Source organism: Alosa sapidissima, chromosome 15 (genome assembly GCF_018492685.1).
Source record: "Alosa sapidissima isolate fAloSap1 chromosome 15, fAloSap1.pri, whole genome shotgun sequence".
In the NCBI taxonomy this organism is placed as follows: Eukaryota; Metazoa; Chordata; class Actinopteri; order Clupeiformes; family Clupeidae; genus Alosa; species Alosa sapidissima.
The window spans coordinates 16,540,340-16,557,901 of NC_055971.1; the positions used below are offsets into that span (position 1 = coordinate 16,540,340).

The 17,562-nt window shown below is 41.9% G+C and overlaps 2 protein-coding genes across 2 annotated transcripts; one reads left to right on the forward strand and one right to left on the reverse strand.

The window, feature by feature from the left end:
* Window positions 1-17: 17 nt before the first annotated feature.
* Window positions 18-15,415, reverse strand: si:ch1073-280e3.1 (complement C2). The gene is made up of 20 exons (XM_042062741.1): window positions 15,241-15,415; window positions 8,568-8,708; window positions 8,065-8,283; window positions 7,466-7,708; window positions 6,879-7,064; window positions 6,440-6,613; window positions 6,081-6,179; window positions 5,437-5,570; window positions 5,185-5,323; window positions 4,869-4,997; window positions 4,572-4,673; window positions 4,043-4,180; window positions 3,866-3,963; window positions 3,120-3,249; window positions 2,682-2,832; window positions 2,426-2,499; window positions 2,125-2,228; window positions 1,853-1,985; window positions 1,282-1,331; window positions 18-441 (listed from the first exon to the last, which is right to left on the reverse strand). Exons 2-20 carry the CDS (start codon window positions 8,626-8,628, stop codon window positions 283-285), a joined length of 2,523 nt encoding a protein of 840 aa, XP_041918675.1. The 5' UTR covers window positions 8,629-8,708; window positions 15,241-15,415; the 3' UTR covers window positions 18-282.
* LOC121683213 (membrane frizzled-related protein) lies at window positions 9,198-17,406 on the forward strand. The gene is made up of 13 exons (XM_042062743.1): window positions 9,198-9,763; window positions 9,879-9,987; window positions 10,226-10,357; window positions 10,801-10,959; window positions 11,703-11,922; window positions 12,703-12,833; window positions 13,833-13,958; window positions 14,291-14,367; window positions 14,702-14,850; window positions 15,263-15,393; window positions 15,725-15,859; window positions 16,479-16,606; window positions 17,182-17,406. The coding sequence occupies exons 1-13, from the start codon at window positions 9,713-9,715 to the stop codon at window positions 17,404-17,406; spliced, it is 1,773 nt and encodes a 590-aa protein (XP_041918677.1). The 5' UTR covers window positions 9,198-9,712.
* Window positions 17,407-17,562: the final 156 nt, after the last annotated feature.

A 17,562-nucleotide genomic window follows, 5' to 3' on the forward strand; every position in this document is an offset into this window, starting at 1 on the left:
ATACTGTGAAAACACAATAATCATTCATTATGAATTTATTGTTGCCAGTAGAAAAAAAAATAAGGACAACTATTTGACTACTGACCTTCCCTGAAGGAAACATTAACAGAAGATTCATTTTTTTGTCATGTACATTGGTACATAAAAGTACCTTTTTTATAACTGACAAGGCTGTGTTTTAAATAGCCCACTTTACATGACATAATGGTATCTAAGAGCTCCACAATCTGTGGTCTGCTTTGCACCAGCATGGCCCTTGCCTTATTCCCATCTGTGTCTAGGTCAGTTCCCAGGGGGCAGGAATGCCAGGTCCTGGTGGAGGTGTTTCCGAAGCCAGGGCATCAAGGAGAAGAGGCTGATGTGGAAGTCCCGAGCGTTCAGAGGGTTTTTTCCGACGTTGTTTTTACAAACGTCAATAGTGCCCCAACTGAGAACTCCGACCTGTGAAGATCACAGAGCACATATTCTAGGTACATAGTATGAAACGCAGTGTTCAACCTAGCACTCTGCTGAAGAAAAGCTTTTAATGAGCTTTAGACATGCTGAACTTGTATTGTATTATTTGTTGTCACATTTAAAGAGACAGCATTCAACAATTTGTAAACGATTTATAAAGCATATTTTTAGATAGATAGATAGATAGATACTTTATTAATCCCCAAGGGGAAATTCAATAACTTTTTCTGAGCATGAAGTACTCGTACCACCTTCAATTCATTGTATATGGTATATGGTCACACAAAGGACAGATAAACATACTTGTGGTTCCACTAGCCTTCTATGCAAATGCAGTTCTGTGCTCTGTCAGACCATGTCGCTAAAAAAAGCTTTTCCAGTTGGCCTATGACATCATCAAAAACATTGCCAAAAGGCAAGAAGAAAGAAAGTTAGACTGCTAGTTTTAGACTAACCCCCCCCCCCCCCCCCCCCCCCCCGCCCTAACACAATGATGAGGACATAGGTAATGAGCGATCAGTAATAAGAATGTGCTTGTAGTGTCCATTCCATGATCCGTGAAGAAATGTTGAAGCCTGGTTGGATAAGACGCACACTACTCGTTTCGTTTCAAAAACAAATTATTTGTCCAGTTACAGCCTTTGCCCACTCACTTTACTACAAACATGCCAGCAAATATAATATAAATAATGAAAAGATGCAGTCAGTCATACTTCTGTTATGTTGGTCAAGAATAAACTCAAGGGAAGGGAAAACCGAAATAATAGGTGTCCGCTCTCATCGAGTTAACAAGTTCCATCATTTGTGTTAGTTGTCCTCACTCACCTGAAAATAACGCATCCTTTTACGAAGGAACAAAGCACCTCCCGAATCACCTGAAAAGATGAAATACCTCAGCCATCCACAAAATCCATGTTGTGAGAATATAACAAATGCTTAAAGTTGTACTGTTACAGAGTGTGCTCTATGCTGAAGGTATAGTGAGTAAATAATAAGAGAGAATAATAATGGCCTACTGGTTAGTGCTTCGGAGTGTAACCGGAGGGTTGCAACAACAGTGGCGCTCAGGGAGCAAGGCACCTAACCCCTCACTGCTCCCCGAGCGCCACTGTTGTTGCAGGCAGCTCACTGCGCTGGGATTAGTGTGTGCTTCACTTCACTGTGTGTTCACTGTGTGCTGAGTGTGTTTCACTAATTCACGGATTGGGATAAATGCAGAGACCAAACCTCACGGGATCAAAGAGTATACTTACTGTATACGTATACTTACTTACTAGTAAATTATTCAATTTAAATTATTGTGATATAAGGCATTGGCAGTCAGGGCCAGGGGTTGGTGTGTGTGTGTGTGTGTTAGTAAGAGAATGTGTGTGATTGTATGTATCTATCTAGTTACCTTGACAAGATAGATCATCTGTGTGTGCTTTTGATCCTCCGGTGCACATGAACCTGTCAGTCACTACGTCAGTCACAGAGGCATTTGTGTCCTTGGAGAAAGTGCCCTTAACCACCTCGAGGCACTCAGGCCGCTACAAGAATCAAATGATTACAATAACTGGACCATTCTGTCATCAATAGACTGAGCAACAAAAACAAATAGGAAAAAAGAAAATGGACACTGTAAGGAAGAAAAAAACAATAGTAAACCTACTGACAATAACAACATACCCTCTCATCACCCAGCTGGATGTGGGTCTGCATCCGTTTCATCCCATCATGCTTCTTGCTCATGAAGTGGGCCTGTGTCTCGCTCAGATCCAATAGAGCTTTTTCTGCATACGCACACATAATCACATTCAGGTTCATTAGTGTAGCTTAAAGTTCAGTTATACTAGTAAAAACAATTTACTGGTGAAAGTAAACAACTGGAAAATCTAAGCAGAGAATGAAGTGGGTTAACATGGTACGGTATTCACAAGGTAGGCTACGCATGTGGGCTGAAATGGCAAAAAACATGGTGATGTCATACTATGCTGGGCACAGGTGGAGTTGACCATTTTCAGAGCTCGACTTGCGGGCACAGTGCAGGGTAAACAGATAGGCCTATGGGACAGAGAATGCCATTCCTTTATCTTTGTCCAACCCAGATGCTTGTAAGACATGGATATCTAGCATTTAGCATTAGGTGTTCAAAATAATGAATGAAAAACATACATTTTGTAACATGGGTACACTGTACTGTATGTGAACATTTATATATTTTTTCCATATCTATTGTCGCCTACCTTGTCTGGTACGATGCTGATATATTCTTCTCCATTTTTATTAAGGCTATGTCGTAGTCATAAAACTCTTTCACGTTCTTGGTTTGAAGCCCTCTAACATTGTATTGTGGGTGTATGGTGAAGTTTGCTGATTTCAAAATTTCATTTGTCCCTGAGTATCATAGCAAAAAAAACATGTTGGTGATAGCATGGATTTGGCATGTTTTCTTCTGTAGCCACTACAGGAACATTCATTTGGAATAAATGCAGACTGTAAAAGGAAAATTTCTTGTCTTAACACTGTCTTCTAAACTGTCTGTACATTTAACATTAATATACCCTAACAATTAAAATCAAGATAGGAAACAACTTGGAAAGATATAGAAGAAAAAGAAAATGTCTCGATAATGTCTCTAGTATACTGAATAATAAAATAATAATGAAATATTAATCACTGACCAGTTGTAACTTCCACATCTTTAGCATCAGCAATCGTATTGCCCCCGCTCAAAGTGGGCTTAGTCAGACAGTGGGCTGCTGTGAGGACCCATAATGGAGAAAGTAGAGAGCCCTGGCACACTTTCCCATCCTGAGTGGACAGAAAGGGTTAGGACTTCCTTTTTGAAAGCCGGGACGCCTCATCAGTGATCAGCATCAGAATCTTTTTGAACATCACCCAGGGTGAGTTCAGTCCATACACAGCAGGGGATGTTTTATGTGTGACTGGACAATTGTTGGATACTATTAAAGTATACCTTAACCTTAACATTACATTTACTTGTTTGGCAGACGTGTTTATCCAAAGCGACTTACTGCAATAGAGTAACACTTCAGTTATTAACATTTAGCATTTTAACCTTTAAGCTACATTAACCTTAATTACTGTCTCTTAGAGACAAAACATTGTTTGATTATGGGCCTACTCTACTGGATGTGGTTATAGTACACACTGTCTATATTAGTGACATTTAAAAAAGAAACACTTTTATAATATATCAATGCAAAGTCAAACATTTTCCATGAAACTATTGCTGTACTGTCATGAATGTCTTAGCATCAACACATACACATTCAGCACAACTTTCTTTAAACATATTTAACCTGAAATACATTTGAATGTATCCTTTTGCTAAATGCCACGTAATGCAGTAGTATAATCCTCTGTAAACACTGCAAAAGCTTTTCATTGGCATGGCAACACATACCCATTTGACATGAACATGCCAAGGCCTTGTCTCGGCGGAGTTTTTTTTCCCCTCCTCCTCCTCTCTGGCCACACCACACATTGTCACTGCCCTGTCACCTGGAAAAAACAGGGGAACGTTTACTACTTTGTGGTATTGATCGCAATTAGAATATCTAACACCTGGCATTGCACCCACTGATCATTTTGTTGAAGACCTTTCCGAGTTGTTTATAGTCCTGCAGAAGGAACACGTGTTCTTCCCCCCTCTTTTTGGATGCAAGGTCATTGAGCTCCTTCTTGTTCACATCTTGTCCGACACCAAACACGTACACATCTGTAGAGGTAAGACAAAGTTATTTACCGGTACTACACTTAATAGAGGTTATCAAAAGCAAGACTCTGTATGACCCTCAAGGCATGGAACATAATCAGTATGACTCAGAACTAGCATTACTGAACCAAGTAGCCAAACCAAATATTTAGCCTTTTTTGTTTTTGTTGATGAAAATACATTGGAATTACGCAATAAACATTAAATTGGCTACTCTTGTACATTAGATACGTATTGTCTGGAGGTATATTCTATGTAATGAAAAGTATATGCTACACAGTAAAATAGAGTCTTATAATTGTGAACAGAATTTCTGAAATGTTTAAATGCTCTTATATTCAATACATGTTTATTCAGCAGCAATAGCTGTTGAGCTGATGCTGGTGTGACTGACCAAGGAGGTTTTCATTTGTATGATCTGTGAGTGAAGTATAACCAAACAGGTCACGAATTTGAAGTAGTACAGCCTTGGTACTGCCTCCTGTGTTTGATTGACCTTAACACACACAGACAACCACAAAGAGAGAGAGAGAAAGAGAGAGAGAGAGATGTTAATTCTGCTACACTTTACCTCACTTTACATTTACCTTTGATGGTTTTGTCATCAGAAATTACACGGAAAGCACAAAAAAATCTTCGAAAAAAATTGGAAAGAAGTGTGGTTGCCAAATTCTTTTCGCTTTGAATTTACCATCAGTTGTAATGAGAATAACATTTGCGGTTTCGTTAAATCCTACATTTCTGGTCTTCAGTAATGACAATTCGTCATAAACACTCTTCAGAGCACTCTGAATGTTGGTTCCTTTTTTGTTTCCATGACCTGAAATTGAGAGAGAACTTGATAGAATAACTGTCCTTGCTTCCTCGACATGTGCTTAGTACACTTGCTTTAAAGGAAAGAAAATACTTAATTGAAAGGACTTTATCGAAAATAAGTATTTTTGTTTTTAAGATATTTGCCTGAAAATACACCGACTGACAACACGTAATCAAAAAGGGAAACCTACTTTCATATTTAAATTTCTCAAGTTTGCTCAGAACTTGAGATGCTTGGTCACTGTCAAAACTATTAATGTTCACGATCACTCTGGCTGTGGTGGCAAAGGAGACTATGTGGAATCTCAGGGTGACTTCATAACTGTCCAACTGAAAGGCATGTGCACTTTAATTACATTCATCAGACACAACTTTGACTCATTCCTAGTGGTAAATCAGCTTGTGTATGACAAGCATAGGGGTGAACACCAACTGTACTGTACCTTGCGGATAAGGCTGGCAACTGCCCTCCTTGCCTCTTGAAAATACTCCTGTCTGATGCTGCCAGAGTTGTCCATCAGAATGAATACATTGAGGCGTCCTTTATTTACTTGCAAGATCCTCCCATAGCTTTTGGCTGAAAAAATTAGGGAAAGATTTGGGTTAACACGCACACGCAGGACGTTATAGAGGCACATGAATATATTTGATCATACCAGTACTTGGTTTTGACCAGCAGATGGTGATAGAGCACCAGAGAGCTTTGTCTCACCTTGTCTAGTTTAAACTCCTGTCTCTAATTTGTTGTTTTGTTCACTCTATGATTTATGGCCCCAAACAATTGGCAAATCAGTGAGATGTGCATTGAACAGATTGAACTCCTCAACTGACCTCAACTCCTATATTTAGCTTCTCCATTGAACAATGGAGGGAGGACAGAGAAAGAGCCCATCAACCATTTATTCATTTAGCAGACCAGAGGGTGCCCAGATACTGCATGACTCAAGAGCGGATCTGACTCAGATTCTCTGACTGCAGCTGACTGATATCTGCTTACATTTGAATCCATCTGACCTTTCAATGTGATGTTGCTATTTTAGAAGTCTAAAACATATGAACATAATATATATATTTGAGCTCATGTCACCTTTCTTTTTAAACTCAGGAGAAGAATAGTCCATGATGGATGACAGGGATCCTCCCATAGCTTGGGCCACGGTGTTGGGAGAATCAAAACCATACCAAGCTGTCAGAAGAGGAAGAACAGATTCCAGTCAGTTTATGGTAAGCAGATACTTTTCTCTGGCATAAACATTTAAAGATGAACACCATGTATTTTAATGTTCATGTGTTGCCCACAAGCAACATTATCAGTATCAACAACAGTATCAAGATTGTCCTCTATATATTAATTGTGAGTTAAGCAGATAAGCCTATGTGGGTGCATGTACATGTATGGCCTTTGAGTTGGACACTGGTGATGGCACCATGTTAGCAGGTTCTAACCCTGGCAGCGGGCCGGGGCTCCGCTCCACTCCCTGGACTCCAGACACACTCTCTCAGCACTGCCCAGCAGATCGAGTTTCAGGTCACATCTGAACTGCACCTTGTCCCCGATCCGAAAACGACTGCCTGACCGCTGGGCCCCAGGTGGGACACCGGGATTGGCGCAATCATCCGCTACAATGAAGAACAAAAAAATTAAAACAGTTTGAAAACTGTAAACTCTGGAAATACTAGTTCTGCTGAAAAGGCTATACTCTGTCCAGAGTTTTGTCTCCAGAAGTCAGACTGTTAACTAGACTATTATAGCTGTGTACATAATCTTGTTACTCTTCTGTATGTAAGTTTCATAGCTGCCCATTGTGGTCCTCTGTTTGGTCTTGTATTTAAACACTCTCATCTTATTTCGTAAGCTCTTAGTTTGTACTTAATGCTCGCTCACCCTGATCGTCACATATAGGGGTTTCCCCCGTCCAGCCTCCCCATGGAGTACATGTCCGCACAGCCGACCCTCTCAAGTTGTAGCCACCGTTACACGAGAATGTCTGATTCTCTCCAATTTTGAACCACTGCTGCCGGGGCGTTATGTCCCCATTATCCAGCTGCATCTGAGCTGGACACAACATTTCTGAGAGAATACATGAAGAGAGAAAGAGAGAGAGAGAGAGAGGGGGAGAGAGCGAGAGAGAGAGGGAGAGAGAAAGAGAGAGAAAAAGAGCATTGGGCATCTGTGAACATCATACATAGCATGTGTGATTCCCCATACCATATATTGTCAGAATATTTTAACTGAGACTATGTCCCATTTTTTTCCAATTAGAAATACACAAGCTAAAAGCAGACCACTCTAGGATAGACAGACAAAGACACAGAGAAAATATGGCTGTGTGTGAGTTTCACAAAGGCTGAACAACACAATAACATTGTAATTATTATACAACACACCAGTGATTTTATCAAACACAAACAACATGTTTAACAAATCTGGCCCAAGAGTAGTCGAAGAGAACCTTCGGACGTCCTGCACACCTTTACATGTAGCTCTGGACACAGGCCTCCCGCTGGGCTGTCTCATAGGAGTCCATTTACCGTCTGGCCCACACATGCGCTGGCTGACCGGGTAAGGGGCGTAGCTGTCTGGGCATGTGTAGGTCAGTACACTGCCCTTCATGCCCCCTTTGGAGTAGGACACTTGGCCTTTGCTGATGGTCTCCGATAGGGAACAGTTCCTCTCTTCTTCCATTGAACTCTCTTCAGAGTCTTGTTCCAGCTCTTCCAAAATGGGTAGGGGGTGCAGACAGAAAGACAGACACACACACACACACACACACAAAATCATGACTGCTATTGTCATTTACAGAATTATATTAAAAGACAACAAGATGGAGCCATTGGTGTGCTTCATTTCATATTATATCATAAACAACTGTGATGGGAATTTCTCTATTTACTTCCATTATTTAAATAAGAAGAGTGCTTAATGTCAACTGGTTACAAGACACTAATTACAATTTAGCGACATCACAGCCTTGTGTGATAAAAAGCTGACCACTAACAACTCCAACTCATCATTCACCCGTCACTTTAACTTTACCCCACTTTCCCTCCCCTCTCCACTCCAAAATTACTTTTGCACTCAGCTCTATCAACAGGGGTGCCGGAGATTGATGTCATAATGGACCATTCTCCATCTGTACAGCTTCTGGTGGTCACAGGGTAGGGCACAAAACCAGATGAACACTTGTATGTGAGGACACTGAATTCATTTCCCCCATCGGAGTATTCAACCGTGCCTCCAGTGATAGACTCAGATGTCTTACACTCTGTCGGTCCGTAGTCATAATAATCTATAATCAAAACATATAAGAGTAAATACAACAACTGCCACAGTTTAACGAGAATAATGTCATATTGCTTAATGTTTCACTGTGTACTGAATAGCTTTTTCTTTGCATTTTGTATTGTTATCAGTTACTAAGCATTGTCATGTCAAGATCTAATTACTCATTCTCAGGCATACACATCACTCCAACATGTTCTATCTGTTTCATAAATAAGAAATCTGAAAAGCCGTATCAACAACAGCAGCAGTAACAACAACGCAGACATCATCACTTGAAATTAGCTTTACCTTGGGTGAAAGTGGTGTGCAGTAAGGTAAAACACAGAAGGAGGACACTGAACAGACTCATGGCCAGCTTGTCTTGGGAGCAGTCCTCTGCAAGTCACTGTTGTCCCTGATGTTCCTGCTTAGATTGCAGCATTTCAGCTCCTAACATAGACAGTTATATTTGATGAAGGTTTACATATTAACTGCTCATATTAAGCAACACTGGAGCCAACCCTTTTTTTTTTGTTGACTGAATTGTGGCGTTGCAACCTTCTCTTCTAATTCTTATAATAATTATCAAAAAGTTTTTATTACCATCTCCCCACTCTCTCTACAAAATGTGAACGTGAAACTGCAAAATAAAATAGGTTGAAAGGGCCTAATTAGGTTGAAATAACATTCACATTTCTCTCTGTCTCCCTTGTGTGTGTGTGTGTGTGTGTGTGTGTGTGTGTGTGTGTGTGTGTGTGTGTGTGTGTGTGTGTGTGTGTGTGTGTGTGTGTGTGTGTGTGTGTGTGTGTGTGTGTGTGTGTGTGTGTGTGTAAAGTTTGGGATTAGAAGATCATTACAAGGCATTAGTTGTAGGCCAAGCCCCCTGCCTCTCCCCCCTGCTTTTGGCCCTCTCATTCTTCTCAGCTGACTCGGCTTTGCTTCAACTGAGGAGGTCTTTACATTTCTAATTGCAAATTACACACCCAGAAGAAGAAAGGTCCACCTCACACTGAGAAACCAGCCAACTTACAGGGCCAAAAACAGTTGGTGTTATATTCTGCCTCAAAATACAGTCTAGTGAACTGTCTAGTTGTATATCAACTCAAGGATTATGGAGAGACTTTTTTCATCTGTGACTATATCGACTAAATAGATCTACGATGGTCAGTGGTTTGTTTGGCACCATGAAGCTGCCTGGCCTCAACATCAGATGTCTTGATCCAATGGACAAGTAGACTAAACTGTCATCACTGAACATGGGATTGATGAGACTGAACCAAATACAAATGGCTTCGAACCGACAGGAGGATACCACACAAATGGCTGTGAATTTCTCAGAATATCCTTTTCTGAAGCATTTTAATTTAGCACAAGAGATTTAATGTCTTGTGTTGACTGCTGTGATATCGTCCAGCTGGATCACTTACGGATATCTTCCTCAATTCCAAGCGAAGATGACTGATCTGACCGAAATATCTTTAGACTCAGAATCTGATATATACAAGGTAGACCATCACTGCATTGCTGTTGAACAAAATGTTCTTTTAGATCATTTGTCTTCAGGCCTACTTTTAAGGAGGTTTTTTCACGGTCTTTCTAACACTTTGTTGCAATTTTCAGAACGTATATTGCAATCCTGCCTTCGAGCCAGAGAATGAGAGGGAGGAAACACAGCAAGAATTCAAAACTCATGTTTCCTCACCAGAGGTCAATAAGACCCCTGAAACAAGTGAGACTTACTATTGTGATTGGGCTATGCTATAGGCTATGACAGTCTCACCAAAAATAAATCTTAGAAAGATAATTACTTTGAGTAAAAAGTACTTATTTTTTCAAAAATGTATTTTGTTCACTGTTTTTATCTGCTTTGGTTAACCTATTTGCTATGTGTTTTAACTTAAGGCCGGTTAGTGTGTGCCTAATGTTTGGGTGATGTTTCCCGTTTTCCTCCTGTCATGTTGCACAAGGTAATGGGATGCTGAGTCTTTGTGTGGTCCGGCTGAGAGGTCCCTGGTGTGGCTGGGGAACAGTGGTGGTACTGGCTGCAGCATCACTTCTAGTGACAGCTTTGGGGCTTACTCTTATTCTCATTCTCACTCGTGAGTGGAGGATTTTTTTTACCGTGACTGCATGGATATAATATGACATGCATTTTTAATAGGGTTGTGGATGTGTTGAGGTTTAGTCTCTATTTTAGCTTGGAAAAGCCATTAACTTCATGTCTCCACTATTTTAGGCATGAAATATGCCACACTGATACATTGATTAATTCTGAAAAACATTAACTCGGACCGCATTTCCCGAAAGTGTCATATATATATATATATTGATTAATTCTGAAAAACATTAACTCGGACTGCGTTTCCCAAAAGTGTCATTGAACAATCACCATGCGCAGTGAGAGTGACCTTTAAGGTTCATAAAGATGCAACAAATCGATACAGCTACAGATAAATGTAGATTTTAGTTTTCATATATCATGTATATTGAAGTAGACTGCAAGGCAGCTTTATCAATGTGGTCAATCTGATTTCTAAAACAGAACTAAATGGACCCACTTCAGAACCTGGCCTGGTGACACCTTTAGACTCGTGGAGTGGAGATGGCGTACCACACAACACCCCATTAAGACCCACCACCTACTCCGTCACTCACAGCCCGATGACAACTCTCACTGGGAAAGACCCCACCTCCCCTACCAGTACATGTTTGTTCTTGAATTTCCCCTGGGGATCAATAAAGTATCTATCTATCTATGGTCTGTTAGAGCTGTGTGTAAATAGCCAGCCAGATGTTTAGGCTAACAGATAAAAAAAAAAAAAACGCTGGGTGGGAATTTCACACAGTGAGACTGGATGTTAAACAAAGAAAACAAATGCCATGTTTGTCTGATACACAGATTATAATTCATATCATGTGGAGGCTAATACTAGTACTACTGATAGCTACATTATAATCATCATGGGGGCAGCTGTGGCCTACTGGTTAGGCTTCAGGCTTGTAACCGAAGGGTTGCCGGTTCGATCCCCGACCAGTAGGACCACGGCTGAAGTGCCCATAAGCAAGGCACCTAACCCTTCACTGCTCCCCAAGCGCCGCTATAGCAGGCAGCTCACTGTGTCGGGATTAGTGTGTGCTTCACCTCTCTGTGTGCTGAGTGTGTTTCACTAATTCACGGATTGGGATAAATGCAGAGACCAAATTTCCCTCACAGGATCAAAAGAGTATATATACTTATACTTATTATTAAGTGGAGGCTACTATTAGCCAGATATCCACTGCTAAGGGAGAAGAATCTGCCTAGACAAGCTCTGAAATATGCTGTGTGAAATATCATTGTTGTTATACATTGTCTTATATTTGTCCATTAAAATGAACAGACTAATAAGGCGTTCACTGGCGGTCAGATCTCAGTCACACCTCCCATTGGTTTTTTGTTTCTAGAATGCGGGGGTGTCTTGGCAGACCCTGGTGGCACTTTCAGCTCTCCCAACCACCCGGGCTCATATCCCCCCGATTTGCTGTGTGTGTGGGTGATCCGGGTGCCACCCCCAAGCCTCGTGCAGCTCCATGTGTCATCACTGGACATCGAGGGGCCTTCACCCTGCCTGTTTGATTGGCTGGAGATTCGAGAGGAGACCGAGCAGACATCCACTGTAACCAGGTAAGGGGAACAAACAGCCTTTTCCTTTACTCTCTGAAGTATTTAAAAAACACATATTGTGTTCATTCCTTCACTAAAAGGAAAATCATTAATACAGCATCAGGTATTTATTGCTGTTTTTTGGGTGAGCAGAACATGTGTGACCTTTAACACTGTGTTTGCCAAACAAACAATTTCATATGAAAAATACCTTGTTTGATGTTATGAAGGCTGAACGACTTTTAAAGCTGCAGTTGGCAAGATTTTTTTTTATCATATTCACTGAAACCGACGCTATGCTCTGACAGAACAACATAAATCAGCCGGTTTTAGAAAAAAAACTGCATTTCTACCTCCACCTAGAGCCTGTTATGTGTTTTGCAAAAATCCACAGCTCCCGGTTCTTCTGGTCCAATCAGAGCAGGGCTATGTGAGATCTGACTGTCAATCACAGTCTGGTGCGCACTGACAAGCACAAACTCGATGAGAGGGTGCTCTGTGGTAGTGGGGGAGGGGCATGAGAGTTGTAAACATTCCAAAAATTGGCTAACTCCCCTCAATCTGTTAGACTTGCCAACTGCAGCTTTAACAGGGAAGTCCTCCACCCTGTGACAGCAGGCGCGCTGCTAGGTAATTTGGGCCCTATGACAGACAATAATTCTGGGCCCCCCAATAATATATAGTATTATTTGGGGGGCTCTCTGGGGGCCCTTGTCAGTGCTGGGCCCTTAGAATGGTGTGTGACAGTTATTCTAACTGTGTGACAGTAATTCTAATTGTTAACCTATCTTTACTTCTTAGGTTCTGTGGTAATGTGGCCCCTCCCACAGTCAACACCAATAGCAGCACAGTGTGGGTCAGCTTTCGGTCAGATGGGAGCATCACAAGAAATGGTTTCAACGCCCAGTACCATTCCATTTTACCTGGCCAGAGTGAGTATGATGGCAACTCTGGCAGATTATAGACTTTTATGGACTTACATACACATTAGAATGTGGTACACCTACCACAGATTTGTAGCCCAATAAAACTGACAAGTGGGGGGGGGGGGAGTGGTGTGTGTGTGTGTGTGTGGGGGGGGGGGGGGATTTGGAGGTGGGGCTGTGGGCGGTTGGGAGGATGTGGTTGGGGTTGGTTTGTATGAGGGACTTTTTCATTGGTTTGTTTTTTCCCTTGTATATATTTTTCCTTCCCTGTTATTAGTGATTTTCATGTATTTATTTACTCATTTCAATGTGTTTGGAAAGATGTAATGGCTACCCTGTATCTGTTTCAAGCTTCAACAGATAACTAAAACAGACACCAAAAAACACTTTAAAAAAAAGATGGAAAGAAAGGAAAAGTCCCCCAATGTATTCAGCAAGCTTGTCAGCATGGCATTAATTTATTAGCAGTGGTTAGTCTCATTATTTGGACACGTAACCTTGGCTTGCCAGGCAGTGGCGTATAGTAGGAACCAATTCCTTCACTCTTAGGTGCTGAAACCCTCACTGCGTTGTTACGCAAGTGTTAATAAGCTTCTCTTCCTGGCCCTGCTCTCGATCTGTATTATGAATGGTAGACTGATAAGCTGTTGGTATGCACTAAAACTTGTAATCACCCAATCTTATCTGCAGATTAACATATGTTTAAATAAATCTGCCCCCGAGAGTGTGGGGTGATGAAGATGAACAGGAGTAGAATGAATGTCATAAGGATCTGTTGTGGTACAGAACACTGAAACACTGTTGAACACTGAATGGGAAATTAATCTCACATAATAGAGCAAGGAGTCAAAATATTTGATGTCAATGTCACTGTTTTCTTGTTTTGATTTATGGAAGTGTGTAAATGGTTGTGTGTGTGTGTGTGTGTGTGTGTGTGTGTGTGTGTGTGTGTGTGTGTGTGTGTGTGTATGTGTATGTGTATGTGTCTGTTTTAATTATCTTCAGAGAGCTGTTCAAGGGAAGAGTTTATGTGTGATAATGGTCGTTGTCTCCTGCCGGTGTCTGTTTGCGATGGTCAACCAAACTGCCAGGACCAAACTGATGAGGCGAACTGCAGTCACAAGCACAAAGGTAGATACAGGGCCTTTTGTGAGCCTATGCCGAGAGGCTCTCAGAAACTCTAATTCTCTTAGTTGTATCTTTTATTTTTAGACTATGAATAGCATAAGTTGTTTTTGGAACATAATGATGGTACACTTAAATGTTAGTCTTACTTTTGTCATGTGTTATGTCCTTTCTGTGAACTCCTGGACAATGCAGAGGATCACTTCTGTTCGCATAAGGAGGGAAACCCACACACTCAGTCTCTAATATTAATGGCCTATTGCTGTATCAGTGAGATGTGATAATAAACTTACTCTTGTTTATAGTTTCATCTAAAGGTTTTTCTTTACCTCAATTAGAATGTGGTGGCCAGAAGACTGGATTGTCCGGCTCCTTCTCTAGTCCAAACCACCCCAAGCCCTACCCACACCAACAGGTATGGTAAACACAATCACAGCCAGGCTTGTTTGACTCCTTATGCCCCTTCATTATTGATCAATCTCTTTGACCACTCCTGACATGGTTGTCAAGTTTGGTTTCAAAATTGTATTGCTCACAAGCTCCACCTAAAGGCCAATGCAAACACTTACTTAAAATTGTGGACAGTTACTTAAAATTATGTGAGCTTTTGTCAGAGACTATCCTACTTGTTGACTACATATATCTCCGTGTATTGCTTGCAGTTCTTTAGTTTTCTATTAGTATTCTATCCTACGGTAATGCTCACAGCAGGACCTTTTAGAGAATGATCACATTATCTGTGTGTGCAGCTGTGCACCTGGCATATATCTGTGGAGGATGGGCATGTCATCAGGTTGAGTTTCCGTAACTTCAGCCTGGAAACGCAAGACGTCTGTGAGTTTGACTATGTCGAGGTGCACGACAGTGCTGACACTGGGGACGACAGTGTTCTTGGCCGGTAAGACCTTTATCAGCGCTACTTCCTCTTCTGGGCCTATTGAGCTTGTTGACCATTTGACGTGTCTTCATTGTTATTTGTGTTCTTCTTGTAACCCTTTCCAATATTCCTTGTCCCTAATTAAGTTTTATCTGTCCCTTGAGTTCTATCTGAAATATTTGTTATTCTGCCTTCATATCAGCTAAATCCCCATACGGGCCAATTTGTTTCTTGAATTTCCCCTTGGGGATCAATAAAGTATCTATCTATCTATCTATCTATCTATCACACTTCAAAGACATTTTCTGTACACATACTTAAATTACGGCCCTAGAGTCAGTGGTCACTTACTATGATTGCACAAGACTGATGCCATCTGACTCTGCCTAGTGATGCGTATTGAGTGATTACCCAGAATCCTGTGCTGCTATAGGTACTGTGGATCAGGACTCCCTCCAGATCTGACCTCCTCGGGGACCGTCATGACTGTGGTGTTTGTGGCCGATGAGGGCGTGGCAGACAGCGGCTTCTATGCTTCCTACCAGGCCATTCCTCTCTCAGAGAGTGAGACCCACGAAGCTCCTGAAACGACATTCTCTCTGTAAAGGATGGAAACAAACTGTGCAGAGGGTCACAGTTAAATTAAGCTATAACAGAGAAGCTCCATTTTCCAACTTCTGTGAATGTTGCTTGTAACTTCTTGCCATTTCTAACTGGGCTATAAAGAACTTTAATTACAGTAGGATACAAATTCAGTTCCATTATCAATGCATGATACAAAATGTATTCCTAGCAAAGAATGTCAGTGCACCCATAAGTTGTCTGTTGCATGTAGAATGTGCATCCTGTCCAGAAGTAAGTGTTGTGAGAATGTGCTCGCTCTCCTGTATATCAGGGACCTGTAGCTCAGCTCAGTTTGCCTGTGGCAGTGGGGAGTGTCTGCACCCGGAGTGGCTGTGTGATGGCTGGAACGACTGCGCTGATGGAGCAGACGAGCTGGACTGTGCCAACTCCACTTATCCCCCTATCAGTGAGAACACATGTCTATCTCCTCTGAGCTGCTACGTACCACAATGTTATGGCTTATTTAACATGTTCATGTCATATCTAGCCATTTGTTATAGTTTTGTTTATCGCCATTTTAGTTAAAAAACGTAACAATCCAGATTAACCTTTTCAACATCTGATTTTAGGCTTTATTAAGAAAGTAAGGTTGTTAGTGTGTGGCTTTAATGCAAGGCGTTGGCTCATGCTATACAGGAGATATCAATTTAGAAGGCAGCTTCAAATGTGGCAACTCTATCCGGACGAGTCTCAGACCACCTCGAAATGCGGTCTGAGGTATCGGATCTCAAATGCAGATTGAGTATGTACACACCTGGCATTAGACATGTGAAATGGCCGCCAGTGAAACCACCTCTTGCCTATCAGGTGTGAATGGGGCCATTGAGTCCAGAGGCTGCTACTAACATGGAAAGTTATTGCTTTATCATTAAAACATATCCAATGGACCATTATTTGGAGACTGTTGGACAGAAAAAAGTCTTCATCCAATTCAAATACACTGGTTGGATTGCACAACATAAAAAAACAGCATGTTTGAGTGGTTGTGACCGCTGAAGTGATCTACCTGTTCCGTGCTTCCTCAGCGTCATCCTGCGAGCCCATACAGGTGCAGATGTGCCAGGGTCTGTCCTATAACCTCACCTCTTTCCCCAATATCTGGCTCTCCATCGCCGACCAGAGGGAGGCTGCGGCCATGCTGCAGCAGTACAGGGTGAGTGTCAAACACATCAGAGGTGCGTTCAAGTTTGGCAAACAGTGGTGAACGTTCGTGGCGAACATGTTTTCTCTGAACAGTTAAACTTGAACGATTTGTTGTAAACATTACGGTAACACTTCGTCGAGTGTTCACAAACGTTTGCCGAGAACTCAAGGCAAACAGAAAACTGTTTGCAAACGTTCGCCTATGTTCGCGACTTTGAACACGCATCGGGCATCAGCCGCCACACCAGAGGAAAGGACCAAGCACTGCCTATCCCAAAAATGGGGTCATATGCAGGTCATGACATTTTTGGCAAATGGATTATAACTCAGTTACTGGGTGTATCTTGCGGTCCAGTGTTATACTGTATTAATACATTTAAATTATACAGAAAGCCAGTGCATGGAGACCATTATTAACAATAAAACTTATTTCTAGGCAAGCACTAAAATGTAGATCATAGTGACTAGATGAATATATTATACTTACATACCCACACTTAATTTCTGTATGTTGTACTCTTATGGTTGAAATCAGCCATGGAATGGCAGTAGAGTGCTGTGCTCACCAGTGGTGTGTGTCCTCAGGTGCTGATGGAGCTAGCATGCTTCGAGCCCTTGCGTAAGCTGGTGTGCGGCATGTTCCTGCCCCAGTGCAGCCCCCGGGGCGGCGTGCTGCAGCCATGTTGGTCGGTATGCTCAGCGGCCGAGCAGCAGTGTGCCCAGGCCCTGGACCTCTTCTCCCTCAGCTGGCCCTTCAACTGCCACCTGCTGCCAGACTCGGACGATCCCGTCGAGTGCTCTCGCCCCTGACCGATGGGAACCACAACATCATGGCTCATATGACAGTCGGGACGTTTGTGCATGGTGACTGTTTTATTACCGAACTGTTCCAAGTGTTTGTGATTCGGTGTTTGCTCAGTTGTGGAGCAGATCAAATAAAACATCTGTTTTCACTTGCTGGACACG